Genomic DNA, 17,511 nt, shown 5'->3' with positions numbered 1-17,511 from the left:
GGCTTTCCCTATTTCAGCAGTGGGTTACAGTGGGAAGTTAGACCTGCTCACTCCATGTGAAACTCTGACCAGTCTGAATTTTAGCAAAGCAAAGGGAATGCAGAATGCGTAAGGGTACCCGAATTAGACTTCAGCTATGGAATGGGGGTACAAATAGCTGCAAGTATGTTGCAGCAGGCACTCCGTAGGGCCCTAGACCCTTGTTCAGGAGCTAACCTACACAGAAGTCTGCGTGGCCGTACCTTCACTACTCAAGGTACTGGCATTACCTACACAAAAGCCCACGTGCGCTTCAGCCAGACTGCAAACTGCACCATCAGCGTCCTCCCAAATAGCTCCACATGAAAACCTTTTCACTACTGCTCTCCCGAACCTCTGAGATTGATTCTTCATAAACTGCTTATACTTGCCCTAGAGTACACATTAAAAAGACATGTATTTGTTAACACCTGCAGCTACTGCTACTCCAGTTGGCTGGATGTCCACAGCCAGCTCTCCCCTCTTGCACACTGTAATTTTGAAAGGAAGAAAGAAGCAGACTTATCTCTGGCAATCTCTCAAGTGCAAGTCACTCTCGCCTCCGATTCTGGCTCCAAAGCCCATTCCAAGCCTGTGTCTTACAGGTACCCTGTTCAGACTTGCAGGCCATTAGCAAAGGGGCAAAGCTGGCTCCTTTGAGACGGATAACAAATCAGGTCGTTGTCTGACTCTGCTTCTATTTAGCAATGTGCCAATTAACTCGACATTCAAAACATTAGGACAAAGTCATTCTGAGCATGGATCTTGGATCAAGACCCTCCCCACCCCCTTTAAAGAAAACAAAATAAAGCCCTAGTATTTAAAACTAATCAGTCTCTTTAAATCCCTGCCAAATACCTGTTTATGCCATGAGCAAATAATTACTTTTCTACAAGGAAGAAAGTATTAATTAAGAGTATTCATCAGACTCCTATTCTATAGGGTTTATCTGCCGCAGGTGTCAGCCAGAGGTGAGAGACGGATTAGTACACAATCAAGGGCTTTCGAAGTTAAATCTCCTCCTTGTAGTTAGCTGTTAATAATGAAGTTGTCACCAAAAAAAAGAATATAATAGTTTTAATTGGATTTAATTACTTGAAAACTCCTGGAAAATGGACCAGCTTGGTTGTAGTATAAAAATAATAAAAAAACCCCAAAGATACAAATGCCTTGGCCACAGGTTTGAACAAAAAGAGTCTGTGAGAATAATCATTCTTTGGTTGTAACATTTTATACCTTGATCAGAATTTGAGACATGAACAAGGCTCTCCCATAATAATGGGAAATTAACCATGTCCATCAGTTCTAGTTCGAGTAAGTCCACGTCTTTTTGAGCAAAAGAACGCATCTAGCTCTTTTACTACTACTACACTTAAGTAGCTTAATCTTCTAACAGACACAGGCTCCAGCCAGACCTACCTTCTCAGAGCTTGTCAAGTGAGAGAGGGGGTAGTTGTGAGAAGAGCTGGCTTTAAGCAACCAAAGTAGCTCAGGAGCTGAAACCCATTTTCAGAAGTGCCTTACTTAAGTGACTACGCTTCAAACTTTTTAAAAAAGGTTTGTCCTTTTAAAAATAGAATCACTCAGCTTTTCAGGTTTTAAACTTTTTCCCCCCCGAATGAAGACATATTGCTTTACCTAAACACTGGCATTTCCAGTTTATTAGACAATCTACTTAATTTAAGTGAGAGTATCTACAGTCATCACAGTCCGACCTTGCAAAAAGTCCATGCTAGGCAAAGAGCAAATAAAATTTAATCCCTTTTCTTCAGATAACCTTTTCACATTCACCCTTACTGTGACTTGAGAGGTACTTCCAAAGTATTGCTTATTTTTGATTGAAAGACTCTCTTTTCACTGGCATGTGTCTGTTCAGAAATTGTTGGGGAGCCACACCTTAGAAATTATTCCAATAAGCAAATGGACATGTCAGTCACTAAATCCTCACATTTAAGAGCACATGGAGGTTGAAAAGGTTCTCCTGCCTCTCTAAATGAACTATGCTTAGGGACAAGCAACAATGGCTACACTAATTTACTCAGTGTCTGAACCCATGAGTTCTGAAATGGATTCCAGTCCTGTGGGAATACTGTATTTAAATACAAGTTAAAAGCTGGGCCATGGTGTTTGAGAACAAATGGAACTTACGTTTATTTATTAACACAAATTCCACAAATAATTTCTTTTTATTGTAGAGGGCACAAACGCCAAATGAGGGAGTGGAATTTAAACCAAATACATCTTCATTTCCTCTCCCTCAACCCAGTAAAATCACTGTATTTCTATATGTAAGCCCTTGATAGCTCTGCGAAAAATAGAAAACTCCTTCAAAGCTTGGTGGAAACACGTCACAGTGTGTAATCCTCAGCACAACTGCATATATTGCACACGCCACTTCCTAACACAACTCACAGCCCTCTGCTTATTTTAAATGATTTTTCCCTCAAAATCAAGTCCCAGTTCAGTGACACTGGAAAGCAGGTTCCCTCTACTCCTGCTTGTTTGACAATCCAGCATTGTTTCTGATATATATTTATGTCAAAAATAATCCTTTAATACTGCCAAATGCCACATGTGCGCTTTGCTTAGAAAACCCTCTGCTCACCTAAGCTCTAGTACAAGAGGTTACATCGACACGAGCTCAGAGCATCTCCCATGCCCACCAGCTAAGCTGTTATGGATCTGGTTTTGCTGTTTCTGCTGCTGCTCCTCATCAGTGAGTACAGATGATAAACACAGATGTTTGCTCCCGAAATACACATTGGAAATAACCAAGTGGCTGGAATTATTTACTCCCTTCTCTCCAATAATGAACTAATAATTGATATAGCAGCATGTCTAAAGTAACAGACTTTTTCATTACCTGCAGTGATTGAATGCTTTTTTAATTTAACTTAAAAAGGCATTAAATACAAGGTTTAGCCTCCAGTGGGTAAAAAAATCTCCAACTTCCTCAGAAAATCCTTTCCAAATTGTATTCATCTTGACTTAATCCTTGATCTACTGAGTGAATTAGGCTCTATTTGTTTTGAAAATCTATTTTATGGAGTTCCAAGGACTGTGTTTTCCTTAGGAAGAGCTTATTCTGCCTTTCTGACCAGGATGCCTGCTAGCAGCCCTCAGCATAGGCCTCTGCAGGTTTTCAACGTCCCAAGGTGCCCCACACATATGACTAACAAAATGTAAATAAACACAGCTGAGCCAGTAAGAAATTGGAAGGTTTTCTCATTAAAGAAATAAAATAAACAGATGTCCTTAAGCACTTTGGCTCATGTTTGTCAAAGGAATGGAAAACTCTCAGATGTTTGGGCAGCAGCAGTGATATAAGGCCACATCTCAAGCGAGAGGAGAAGAAAAAAAGCGACGCCATGGCACTTAGAATTAACTAATAGTTCTCAAGGGAGGGCGCTTTTGATTTGAACCTTAGCAACTTCTACAAATAGTTTTTAACAGCCAAGCAATAAAATGGGGTTTTATTCCTTCTCAGTTTGTAAAGTAGTAAAGGACAGATTCGGCCATTAGAAGCATGAATCACCATCAGATTTGATTAAATCCCTATGGTGTTTCAATCAGGTCCTGGCTTTAGGGTCCTGTGAGAGAACAAAGCAGGGGAAAGCACAAGCTACTTGAAGCATTCAATGAAAGCAGGAAAAAACAAAAGAAAAAAACCAACATCGACCCCAGGGTTTTATAAGGATGTCAAGTAGAGCCAAGCAGGAACTTTTCAATGACTTTTTTTTTCAATTGAAAATTATAATTCACTTAAAGGAAAACTTTTTGTAAGAACATATAACTGCCAATGAAACCTTTGAGGAATAATGTTCCTTAGATCCACATCATCATTTCTGGTGAGAACAAGACAGTCCAGTTCACAGCCAGCCAGCATACGGTAGCTACGACACTCACTTGGAATGCTAGAAAATCATGCCTATGTCCTGTCCTCAGCTGGGCCAAGTAGCAACTTCAGCTCCTCTGTCCAAAAGGTCTTGAGGCCCTGCTATCATTGGAGGACCCCTAGTCCTTCACATACCTGTGCCACTGCAAGTCCCTCATCAGACAGGCAGAGCCCCTGTTCACACAGGCTGGAAACTTGAGCATGTCCTGCCTTTATCTCACTGAGCCCTGTCTGCTGACAACTGGGATAAATCTCATGTTGCCACTTCTGAAATGCAAAAACAATTAAAAACCCCCTGGCTATTATAGAAAACCAGCCTCTACATCAATCAGGCAACTACGAGGCAAACTGCAAGGCCCCGCTGAAAGCAGCCAGAGTGGCCACTCCAGGGAAAGCGACCCCATAGTCCAGGCTCACAGGGACACAGTGCAAGAGAGGCAATCTAAACACCTTCCAGCTAAGGATAGCTAAAATCTAGAACATGACTTTGCATGACTCTCATTCCAAACTGGGACGTAACGCGCTTTATTAATTTTTTGCAGTATGTTTTTCTTAATTCGAGCCAATTCAACATGCTGGACGATCTCAGAAATTGCTCTGCATCTAACAGGGAATTTTACAGATGATAACTCCCAGATATCAGCAGACGCCATCATCGTACTGATAAAGATCTAACACAATTCAAGACTTTAGACTGTCCTGCGCATTCAGTTTAAGTCAGTGCTAAAATAAAATCCTTTCCATTTGATTCCAGAACTTCAGAGTAACTTGCAGGTAAAGATGAACTTTAACTCCAGATTTTACTTCACTCACAATTCATTTTGACACTAAAACTCCACGGATTATACTAACAGAACAAGAATACAGATTTTGGGAACAATACAAAACACTGAGAAAAGGTATTAGCTCACACATACCCCTCAGGCAGAGAAAACAACACACCCAGTGCCCCCTTTCTTCTTGATGCAGCCATCTTCTTGCTGAATAGGAGCTCTACTATACTTGCTGAAGGGATTAAAAGAGCTGGGTGGACAGTACATTAAGCTGTAATGATGGTCTACATCTGTTGTGGTCTCTAGGCACATCGAAAATGTTCTGCACCCATACAGTGATCAGAAGCCTGAAGAACAGGTTTGTAAACCCTCCTGAACATAATATCCAGGGTTAACTGCCTATAGAACTTTTTTTTTTTTTACCTTTTCTTGTCAGAGTGCCTCCTGCTGAGAAGCAAAAAGGTGGAGAGATTTCCTCGGGTTTGACAGCTTTGCTGCCCCAGTCACTCAGACCTTGACCCTGCGGGTTTGTGCAGGTACACATCCATTCAACCGTGGGCAAGAGAGCAAAAGGAGCCGTGAATTTGCAGGCCACTCTGACTGCCACTGTAAGGGTGGTACTGCAGTGACCACACGTATGGGAAAGACATTAAGACCAAATGTCTGATGGCTCTGTAATCCACAGGATAGAGCAAAGAGTCTGGGCAGATGGGACAAAAAAGGAGCAACCTAGGCTGGGCTATTCCTTCATATTTCAACCTTGAGTAAGTTTTGTGTTTTTAACTTCTATTAATGTTGTGAGCAAATTATTTTCTAAACACCTGAGATGAACCATCCATGCTCTGAGGAGCCTGTATTTATGGCAAGGACCATAGAGGTTTCCCTCAGAAACCAAACAATGGGAATTTCCGCATGAAATCGGGTCAGAAGACATACATTGGAGGATTAATGATTAATAATAGGACTACAATTGATAATCCTTTTTGTGAATTTGTGAATTCTTCTGCCACCTTTTTTTTTTTTTAATTAAAACCAGATTTTTTTTGGACAGCTCCCTATTGCTGCCATCACCAAGAAGAGGTCAACACACAGAACCATTTGAGATTTTGTAGCTAAACACCGGAGTTCAGACTTAAATCTCTGAAGCTATTGTTGATGTTCCTTGCCCCCTCTTTCCAGAAAAATCACCCCAGAAAGAGGTGTAATTCTTCAGCTTGATTGACTTCATAAACTAATTCTTTGAGTGGCTGCACAGCAGCTCTACCAGTGCAACAGACAGGATGATACTGGGACATTAGTGTTGGTCAGGGGAATGGTGAGGATCATATAAACAGACACTTTTTCTGGAAGAAAACATACAGATCTCCATGTGTGAGATGTAATTCAAAGCATGTGCATGTCTTCTTACAGGCACATGGATCTTTTATGATCAGTTATGGACAAAAATAAGAATTTTAGGCCTTGATACTTAATTTACTTTGAGATTAACACCTCCTACATTATTCGAAAAAAAGATTCTGAAACTATTAACCTCTGGCTCACGACTTCACTTGTACTTGATAGTTCAGTTCACTTTTTGAATTGTGTTACTATTTAACAGTCCCCAGGACGTCCTGTCTGAGTGTGCTGTATTTCCCTCTTGGTTTAAGGTCTGTTCCAAAGCCCACCAAAGCCTTGGGCTGTCTTTGGATCAAGCCATTAGCCTGTAATACTTTTATAACACAACCATTTCCCTTATAGGAAAGCCCTGAGGAATTTAATGCTGATGAAACAAATGAAGAAATAAAAAAATCCTCCTTCTAGAGAAGTTTCTCAAAGAGCCTGTTGTACATTAATAGAAAAGGTGATTCATTCAGTCGAAAAAAAAAATTCCTGTTTGTATCATTCTTTACGTTTGTATAAAGGAAACAGCCAACAGAAGTTTGTCATTTTGTACCTTTAAAGGCCTTCCAAAGCAGACAATCTCCCAAGTTTCCATTTTCCTGTTTTCTCTTCTCCCTAGTTCCTTTTGCAGGCTGCTGCTCGTAAGTGCCCTGTCTTGGCCTGCTCTCATGGCCAACAGGAACAGCTCCACCACTGATGTGTGCTTTTGATAAACTCTTTCTGGCTCCACTCTCTGATCCCACTTCATCCCCACACCAGCTGCTCTAGAGGTGGCAGCTTCTGCCTTTGTGGCAGCCCATCAGCTCACATCAGGCACACAGGTACTGCAGTGGTGGGGCTTCTCACCTCCGTGGGTCCATCCCGCCCCTCAGTCCATCACCACTTGCCCCCATGCAGCAGATCCCAATCCCACACCCTCTAAACTTGTGCAGGAGGCAGCAAAAGAAGCAGAAGTTTTATGGTAGGACAAAGGCAGACCATTAAGGGAATTCTCCATACGCATACTCCAATACCTCCAGTATTCTCCATACCCTACGCAATGCTAAGCATGACCACATAGCAGATCGACACAGTGTAAGTCTATGCTTCCTGATCCTAATTCCTTCTATTTTTTGCAGGCAGCAGGCTTGAGCTTACACATGGATACCTCAGACTGCCGTGTTCATTACATTCCCTGGGAAAAGAAACCGCTTCAATTACCTTGTACAACACGAGTCTGAATAAATCCCTGCTTGGAAACACATGCTCAGTTTTCAGAGGGTGCTGTTAGAAGTGTTAGCAGCATTCCAAGTGCTGCAGTAGACTTCCACACCACAAACACCATTTTATATCCTTTACAACTGTGCACATCTAACAGCGAACAATAAATCTATCTTACTAATTACACATTCAGCTTGTTATAACCATCGTAAAACAAGTACAGCTGGTAAAGCCATGAAATGATGTCAAATCATATTTCTGCTTTCTAGAGAGAAGCAGGGTTATTTTCCAGTCTCCTGATGAAGCTGACTGTTCAAAGCCATGTGTGGAAACAGCTGCCAGCTAGGTCATCCACCTTTAATTAGGTAATGATATTGTCTTTTTCCTACCCATTTAAAAGTGTTTGACATTCTCTAATTCAAAGTGACTTAAGTGTTTATCATAAAAAGCTGCCTTAGGAAGAAATTGAAACCTATGGTACTAAATCCACAAGCCAGTGTTTTCTCCCTAGCAGCCAAGTTCAGGCTGTTCAGCCACAGAGAGTTACCTAAAAAATGGAATTGCCTGCATTTCAAAGTGGGTATCTGGAGTGCCGATAGCTAAAGATATGGTTCCTGAAACCCCTTAAAAATGTGAGCTTCAGCAGCCACGTGGGGAGAAAAGTCTGTATTCTTCATGGCAACCTAGACTGACCAACACAAAATCTCTCTTAAAAAGCTGTCTGAGATACATAACAAAACACTGGTAACAAAAAATGTGTTACCTCAGTCAGGCTAGGGTTAATGCTGCCTGGCTGCTTGATGGGCTCTTTCTTGCTGGAGACAGACACTGAAAGATATCTTGATGTCCTATCTAGCAGCAGCTGAACAATACAAGCTTTTAAAAACAAAGCGCTACTTGCAACACGAAAGGGAGGTAAATTAAATTTTCACATGTTAGAAGGAAATACCACAGGACATATTTAAACAAATGTGTCTGAATAAAATCGGCAGCATCTGTTTGAAAAGCTGTCTCATTAGCTGCCCCCACAGTTCCCAATGCAATTTGGCTGGACAAGCGGTAATGCTAAAAAAATTAAATTTTACCTTCCCGTATCTGGATGCAAAGGTTCCCGTGAGTAAGGAGTGAAAAATAATTATCGTCTCATCCAAATCCCACACAAACACACGCTGTGATGACAGATGGGGTGGAAAAAAGAAATACAGTTACATATTAAGCAATTGCAGGAATTCCTTGAGTCCGGAAATACGACCTGTTGGACTAGAGCTGTTTAAGACCTCAACCCCATTTGGAGCACTGACTCTAGGTGCTTTGTGAAAGCAGGCAAAATGAAACAGCACGAATTTTAGACCAATGTGTGTGCCGGTCATCCTGAGAGTCTGCTCTCCTAACCACCACAGAAATCCCCTGTTGCATGTCAAGTCAGGGGAACAAAACAGCAAACTTATAAAAACCTCAAAGGAAAAAAAAAGCACACAGAAAGAATAGTTTGAGATACTGATAACACAGAAATTGAGCAACTGTTCTGGCTACCCATGTCTGTAGGCTCCAGTCACATCACTGATTTTATTCCGGCTCTGACAACTCACTAGTCTGATGGTGGGATTTGCTAACAGATGCAACTATTTACCAAGGGAATATAAATTAAAGTTATTACCTCAATCTCACTGTCAGCAGTAGGAGAAGGATCATTGCTTCTTTTCGACCGGGCTCGCACCTTGCCATCTGACCCTCTGTGATGTCGGTCTGTTTCTGTATCTTTTGCTGGTGTTGTTGAATATTCCCCTATTATGAAAAAAGAAATTCCACTGTAAACTTAAATTTTGCACCATATCATTACATTTAAAGTAGTAAACCTTTTAATGGAGAGCACCAGAAACATTGCGGAAACACCATCAGAAAAATCTTACTCTTTTCATGTTGATAGCTGCCATTGTTAGAGAAGCAAGTTTTGACTCCTAAGATTTGTTAAAACTATTTCAAAAATTACCAAGACTGTATCTTTAACTTTTTTAAATGGGTGTGTCACTTCAAAAACCTCATCATATTTTTCATTGAAAATAAATAGCTTTTTAGATTTTATGCCTCCCGGCTTTTCAAGAGAGAAATTATAAAGGCAATGGAAAAGGAAACCAAAAGCAATTCAACTTCTAAAAACTTTTTTCTTTTTTTTCTTTAAATATGATGAATGCTTATGATTAAAAATATACTTTCTACATCAACTTTTAATTAAAAATACAGGACTAGCCTGTTTAGCCACATTCCATTTCACAGAAGACAGTATTTTAGAAAGAACTGAGAAGAGACAGTCAGAGGTGAACTTCCCCTGTATAAAGTATCTGTTTTGATTGGCTTGAGTTTCATAAACCTGTCTGGATTTCACTTACCTTACATTACAAATCCTTTTCAAACACATTTTTCTTTTCACTTTGCTAAGTCACGGCCTCTCCAGCTTCCTAGAAAAACCATATTCTTCTTCTGAGAAGCTTGGATAGTCCCTAACAAGCCTTTTTGAAATCAGCCTTTCTCAAAAAGGCTGAGATAAGATCTAAGGAACAGAAAATCCTCCAACTGCTTTTAGAGCAATCTGCGATCACTTCTTTTTAAAAACCAATATTAGTTTATTTTTCTTTTAGAGCAACCACAGATGTTCAGATTTGTTTCATAAGTCAGCAGACCTACAATGGGCGTATACTGTGATCATCCACAAATTATGTGGTGCTTTATATAAATGTTATTGCATGCCAATGCAAACTTTAGTAGGGAAGCGATATCTGAAGATTGTACTTGAACAATGCATTGGAGGATCATAATCCGTCAGTAATTCCATAAATCATTTAAGCTTTGAGACTTCAAAAATTAAGCACTCAAAGAGAGGCCACAAATTTCGAAGCCTTTTTTTGTGGAATTCACGTTGAACTTTCAACTTAGAAAAACAGTTTGTGTTGATTTTTTAGACAGAGACTTTCTCTTGATGTACTTTTTTATGAATGCAGATATTACATGTTGTTGTAAGAGGTGAATATAAATCTTGACAGAGACACGGCTAAAAAGTCATCAGACAATTAGGAACTCTGGGGCTTTTTCAGAGCATGGCTCTTTGTTTTGGTCTCGCTGCTACCCTCGTTAGCCCTCAGTACTGATCAGAGTTTTGTACATAATTGTTTTAGCTTTCTGTACTATCTTTACATGAGATCAAACCTTGCATACTCATGAAAACAGAACAGGATGGCTTTAGAGAGCTTGGATGTTCTAATCTCCTCCCAAAACCCTGTGTTGCACCATGTAAAAAGAACTGTTAAGTGCTAGGAAATCTGATTTATCCATATACGTATATGTATTATAAAAAATTCCAACAACCAGGTTATAGTGTTTATGTCACAGGTGTCTGAAACTGCCCAGCTGGAAACGGAAGAGATGTACCTACCAGACAGCGATTCTGTACTCTGACTGGTGATATTGTGAGACGACTCCTGCAGAGAGTAGGTGGAGGCTGGGATAGCAGAAGGGCTGATGCTGTTTGCAGACACATATGGAGAGTTGTACGAGGAGCTGTAATACTGTGAGTACTGGCTTTGAGGAAAGCTTGGGTATGATGAATATTCCTTTGAGGAAAAAAGAAACATCTAATTTCTGTATATCGCTTTCATCTTTTAATGAGTCAGGCACTGCAAAGGCAGAGTTATCTACGCATGCAGCAAGTCAAGGTTCAGGAATATTTCACTAAAGAACCATGTTTCGTTCACTTATGAAATTACATTTCTGCTTCTCCAAAATGTATTCCTATTTTATTGTGATTAACTGATCAACAAGAGGTCAGAAACCAGTTGAGTTATGCTGTTTCTATAGGATTTTAGTTGTCAGCACTAACACATTTTGTATTACAGAGTTCAATGATTTTACATATGAGTGAAGTAGGGCAGCTTTTTGAAAAGGGTGGTGATGGAAGACACAGTCTGTAAACAAAACCCCCCCCAAGGCATTAGAAGAACAGAATGAATAATTGGGTGAGGGAAGGAGCAAAATAGGCTGCGTTTTCCCATAATCAGCAACATTTTCTGATCAGCTGTTAGAATAGGTTACAAAAATGAAGAAAAAAAAGTAGCAATTGTTTTGCATCAATGTTCACAGTTGAGATTGTCCAACTATCTCAGCAGTAACTAAATGCCTGAGTGATGTACTCTACCTACTGAAAAATGAACTACAATTACGAGGTGCAAATGACCTTGGGGAGCTGGGGTATCACAAACCCCTTGGTCTTGATTTTAAGGCTCCCAGACAAACTTCATACCATTATCCTCCTATGTTGGTTTTGGTTTTTTTTTTTTTGTGAGAAGCAGGACACTGAAATGGATTAGAAAACTCCTCTCTGGACAATTAAAACACAAAAGGTTTAATTTGTTCCTTTTCATTTTAATTGTAACTCCTGCTCTTGTCCAGCTATTTGCTTTTTCAGACAGAGAACTGTGTTCATGCTCTGGGGATTGTCTTTCATCAACAGGTTTTTATTTCCTCAGAAATGCTAATTAGTCTCTGGTATTAAATAAAATTAAACAATAAGTAGTCTTTACAAAGACTAAAAGCACTTTCCTCCTTAACAGCTTACATCTTTGTGACGCAGCTATTTCATTAACTTCCAGTCACCGGGGAGCTCTCAAGAACAAAGACTCAAGTTGTCATAAGAACAATTAACTGAAAAAGAAGTGAGTGCATTTCATTGTTTTCTCTTAAAGAATATAATAAAATAACGAAAACAGACCAATTATTTTTCCTCTTTTTAGGTAACCTCCGTACTTCAATCAAATGCACCTCTGTTGATGGTTTTAGCCAAAATTGAAGTAATAAAGAAATTGCCCACCATTGTAATTAAAAATACAAGTCGACAATCACCTTACAAACAAGGAATTGAAATTATTGGCCAAACAAAACAAAAAACCCAAAATCTTCTGCGACAGTGTACTCATTTGTTTGGTCCAAGCAAGAAGAGCCATTTACTACTGAAAAAACATCTGTCTTGTGTACATATCATGCTGTTTATATATACACACGCATTTATCAAAGTATCTGAAGCATGAAGGCCACAGACAGGTGTGTTCTCAAAGAAGGGAGTGCAGACAGCTCAGATGGCTCAATATTCATCAGGGCCTGCCAACACTGCTTTCAAATTGTTCATATTTATTACACAGCAGCAAGACAGCAGACAACAGGACCCTAGAAGCAGAGCTCTCTGTAGAAGACGGAAAACATATCTGAAAGTTGTAAGATGGCAGAGGAATGATGAAACTCTTGGCACTGCTACAGAAGCTCAGCAGAAACTGCTGGGGCATCCTCCTCCTGCAAGGACTGCACTCTCTGCAAGCCTGTACTGATACACACACCTTAAAATCAATCAAGAAACCGAGAAGTCCAGCAAACGGACAGGCCACTGAAGTAGGGCAGAATGGCGTTCAGCAGAACACATGGCAGTAACGTCCTTAAATGTATGTAAACACCAGAATCATCTCTGCACCAATCTTCCAAGTGTTTAAAACAAGTGACAAGGCTGCCAATAACAAATGCTGAACCATACCTGATGCACAGTACTGAATCCTGCAGAATTTGTCAGGCCGTTGGCTCCCTGGTAAATTCCTGTTGTGCCTAAGGGAAAGAATATCATGGTCATAAAACATGCCAGCAATCAAAGAAACAGGATATATTAATGCAAATAATTTCCAACAGGAAGTAAAGTACCACCTCACTAGAAAAAAGTGCATCACAAATGTTGACGAACAGGCTGTAAAGACTTAGGGCTACAACTGAGGTCTGCTTAGTGACAGGCATTCAAAGACAAATTACATACCCTAAACCAAACACTCACAGCACTGGGAAATACAGCTACAAGGATTCAAATTTAAAATTCAATTACTTCTTTTTCCAATAAATAGAGTATTTTTAATCATCTTTTCCTATAGGAAACGCCCTCAAATTATGTGTACAACCGTACACGGTCTTTCATGCATAGGTATGTCCTGGAATCTGTCCTTATGCACCAGGTACCTGGGAATTTTTAGAAGACTTTGAAAATTTGTTCCCTGGTGTTGAGATCCCAAACATAAGAACAATATTGCTGAGATTCCTGGGGCAGCAGGGAGCAAAAACATTGTTTCATCCTGGGATGTTAAAAAGAGAAAGGGTGGACAGGTGAGTTTTATACGGTTCTGTCCCAAATAAAGCAGCTGATGTCCAGCCAGGCCTCCTTAGCTGGAGGAAGCATTACTGCAAAAATTTTACGGGTGGAGAAGTAAAGGTTCAGAAAAGATCTACAGGAACAAGACCTACAGTCCTCCTTTGCCTCCCATCAGGGAAGTGGTAGGTAAGCTTCCCATCCTCTGCATCCTCTACCCTGGCAAGCTCTGACCTTGATTTAACTCCAGTTTATGCTGTTTTCCATTTCAAAATTTTCCATTTCAAAATTTTCCATTTCACATGGGTAGAGAACCTCCTCTTCAGTTTGTATGGTTTGATGAGAATCTGTACTGAAAATCTTCTTCCAGTGTTTTGCAACAGTGCCAAGGGTTGGCCGTTCGTGTACAGGAGGCAAAAGCTGGACTACACCATACTCCATCCTAATGCAAAGTGAAGGGCTCCGAAGAGCACTCATACCCACTGCTTCCCCAGTGAAAAAGGTATGATCTTGGTGCCATGTGGCCACAGTGGGCTCCTGTCTGGGACTCATTTTGTCACCTGATGTGCCATCAGACCATGTTCTAGCCTGGCACTCAGATTATTTTTTTTCCTCTTCTCTAGTTTCTTACCATGTGAATGACTTTGAGCAGTGCTGTTTTAACTATATGGCTCTCTGCACGTCTTCATGTGGCAACCTTTCTCCAAAGATCCACTTGCTTGTTTTTATTTTAAGACATCAGATTAGCCAGGGAATGGACAGCTGAACAAACTCCACTCTGCCAAATGCAGCTACAAAGCACATGCACTGAGAAATAAATCTCAAGCCAAAAGGAACCAAGAGGGAGGACTCTGCCCTCCAGAACTAATTTGCTGCCACATGTAGTCTTTAAAAAGAAAAGGGCAGAGAAGAGAAAAGAGGGTGTATGCAGCTACAAAGCACATGCACTGAGAAATAAATCTCAAGCCAAAAGGAACCAAGAGGGAGGACTCTGCCCTCCAGAACTAATTTGCTGCCACATGTAGTCTTTAAAAAGAAAAGGGCAGACCCCGAGTCTCCTCCATATGCTGGCTGGGGAGCTGAGCCAGCACAGGCAGGTTCAGGTGACGCCTCCTCCTGGCACTCAGGGGCAGCTCTGGGTGGGTTAGTATCTAACCCCTCCTCACACCCATATGGGGAGACTGCCCAGAGCAGCATCCCGAAGACAGCAACACATTCAGGTATTGCCATTTCCCCACCTCCCACCCACACCGGGCTTTGCTTTTCTCCAGAGTTTTTCAAAAACTCAGAAGCATGCAGCAGGATGAATATATTCTTGTGGTAACTAAGCATTTCTCACCACTGTGAAGGGAAGTAACAGAGCCCCAGTGCTTGCAGGCAAAAACAACTTTCACAGAACACAAAACAGCTCTTGTACACCAGAGCTCAAAACAATACAGGGGGGAATTTTCTATCTTACTAAACTGTCGTTGAGAAACAATCCATCATCCTTTATTAAAACTGTCAAGAGGGGGATGAGTTACCTCTAGGGACTCACACTTTATGTGTAAATTGTGATGAGAACATGTTTATCGCTGTGCTACCTGCGCACAATACCATAGCTTCCTGGTTTCCAAACAATCAGAGAGAATTATAAAAAGAAGGTGAAATCTGCACACTTGGAACGCACTCACTCTGCACTTCGTACCAGCTACACAAAGCCAGTGTTACTGCATGAACACACACAGGCGGCTGTGTGAGCAGGGAGAAGAGAGTAGGGAAAAATACAAGGGTGAAAGGACAGGGAATGACTCGTGCTCCACAGCTTCCCACAATACATTGTGATTAGACCCTATGTGGTGAATTTTACACTGGTTTTGCAGAGTATCTGACACCTGAACTTGTGTCCCTATGGGCAGCTGCAGTCTGGCTTCCTCTGCCCAGAGGATTTTCAAAAGGACGGACTGTGGTGACAGAAAATAAACTTCCTGATTTATCTGCATTTTTAACCTGTGAACATTCTTAAGACTGGTTGGGCACAGATTTTGGCAACTCGGGTTTGGGGCACCCCTAGGAAGCCTCTTGATATGCAATGTACCTTAGAGAATGGCCCCCTCCCATTTCTGGGTGTTTACTGCCCATTTCCAAAGGACTTTTGCTTTCCTCTATATTGGCTTTTCTCCCCTCTGACCTCTGAAGACATCACACTATCTCAAACTGCAGTTGATCTTACATTTGCAGTGTAGATATGCCAGCAAGCGATTTGTTTCCATCTATCTTGGTAGTGCAGTGTCAAGTAATTGCATTCAAACTCCTACTTGCAAATCAGAAACAAGCCTAGGATCTCCCTTTGGATCTTCTCCATACGGAATATGGTTCACATCTGTGTTCAATCAAACCAGTTGCTAAATGTCACAATGCCCTCATTCACAGGTAGCTTAAAGAACATTTAGCTGGTAATAAAACAATCTGGACTCTAGAGTGGAATAGCTCTTCAGATATACGGTACTGTAAATGGTCCTGTAAAGTACGTATATCACAAACACACTTGCATGAAAAGACACCCCATAAAAGGCATGCACATGCCGTACATATTATATTCAGTGCTATGACTTTTCCTTGATAAGTAGCTGTGGCCCTTCCCTATATGAGTGTCCAAGGGCAGCATGTTCAGAGAAATTCTTTGTGAGCTGATTGATGGTATATTCCTTTTCTCTTACAGATGGATTTCATTTGCTTTATTCCCCTTATTCCCTTTTTAATTCAAGTATTTTAAAATCTATGCCATGGTCAACGATGATTTCAGTGGTGTGTGATTTGGACTGTGCTCCTACAAAAACTTTCATGCCAGGTTCTCCTTCCTCTCAGTTTCTCCCTTTCTGTCCTTCAGTCACTGCAATAACAGGCGGCATTTCCTCCCTTCCTTTCCAGGTAAGAGCAAGTAAAGAAAATAAGGGAATATCCGTGGTTATTCTCAGTATCTTCAGAACTAAGCTCTGGCATTGCTAAAAAGTTTTCTTTCAGCTCATGAATACACAAATTGTGATTAGAGGCAGGATGGGCCTGTGGTCTAGTTCAGATCAATACCACAGCACGCTTTGAACACCAGGTGTGCGTCCTTGCATTTCACAGGTCAGAGGGGCCCTGACACGAGGCAGGTGTCCTCCAAGTCTCCTGTACTGTTCAAAATAGAATAAGCTGCTATATTTAGAAGAACAGATGGCTTGCACTTCCAGTATTCAATGAAATAATCAACAGAGGAGGAGATAGCTGGGTTCAACACAGGTGGCCAGCAGGACCCCTACCACAGCTCTCTGGGTAGCCAGCAGCAATTGTGAGTCCATGAACACTCTAAAAATGGAACAGGGGACTGAGGGTGTTCAGGGGGTGGCTATCGTGGGCACTTCTGAATATGCTGAATAGAAAAATGAAGCTTAGATCCAAGTGTTTCCTCTAACTTGTAGACGAATTGCCCAGGGTTCCAGGAGAGTTCTCTCAGAGGATCATTTGATCACTTAGCACTAATGCAATAAATGCCTACAGGGTTCAGCTGAATCGCATGGTATTTTACAAGCTTGCATATAATGGCTTGTGTATTCTTACACCAGCAAGCTGTTTTCCTACAGGAAGCAATGTTGACTGTGAGTGATGCAAGGAAAGGCTTTAGTCTTAGTCCCAGCAGAGCGTGCATTACTCCTGCTATGAAGAACATCTGGCTGAAGACTTGCATGGTCAATCAGAAAGGTTCTTTGCAGTGCTTTAGCTCTCTGACAAGCTAATGTTTCCTGCAGTAAATATTGCCTTCTCCAAGCTGCTACTTTTTTAGTGAGAGGTTAAGCACTCATCAAAAATTACCTCCCACCAGCTATACTCCAGTGCCTTGTAAGGTTCCAAATCCTACAACATCTGCCTGCAGTTATTGGGCAAGAAAGCTCATAAAATGTTGCATGGCTGTCAGCTGTGGAGGTATTTCAAGACTATCTGACCTGTTAAAGGAGAAGTAAAACTCAACCCATATGTACTTTGCAGCATACTGCTCAAGTGTTTGCCATTAGGTATAATGAGCCCTTCCCCAAAACAGTCTTGTATTTCTGTCTGGA

The 17,511-nt window shown here is 41.0% G+C and overlaps 1 protein-coding gene across 1 annotated transcript in view; it reads right to left on the bottom strand.

Moving 5' to 3' along the window:
* Nucleotides 1-17,511, bottom strand: part of EYA2 (EYA transcriptional coactivator and phosphatase 2) — a 53,285-nt gene that overhangs the window by 20,106 nt on the left and 15,668 nt on the right. The window contains exons 5-8 of the mRNA XM_010145114.1: nucleotides 12,839-12,906; nucleotides 10,697-10,874; nucleotides 8,927-9,054; nucleotides 8,355-8,438 (exon numbers count right to left, since the gene is read on the bottom strand). Coding sequence (XP_010143416.1) covers nucleotides 8,355-8,438; nucleotides 8,927-9,054; nucleotides 10,697-10,874; nucleotides 12,839-12,906 — 458 coding nt within the window. The remainder of the gene's footprint in view (nucleotides 1-8,354; nucleotides 8,439-8,926; nucleotides 9,055-10,696; nucleotides 10,875-12,838; nucleotides 12,907-17,511) is intronic.

The sequence above is a fragment of the Buceros rhinoceros genome, unplaced genomic scaffold (assembly GCF_000710305.1).
Source record: "Buceros rhinoceros silvestris isolate BGI_N320 unplaced genomic scaffold, ASM71030v1 scaffold22421, whole genome shotgun sequence".
Lineage (NCBI taxonomy): Eukaryota > Metazoa > Chordata > Aves > Bucerotiformes > Bucerotidae > Buceros > Buceros rhinoceros.
Note: the sequence above shows the minus strand (reverse complement) of the source record. Positions and strands in the feature narration are given on the sequence as shown.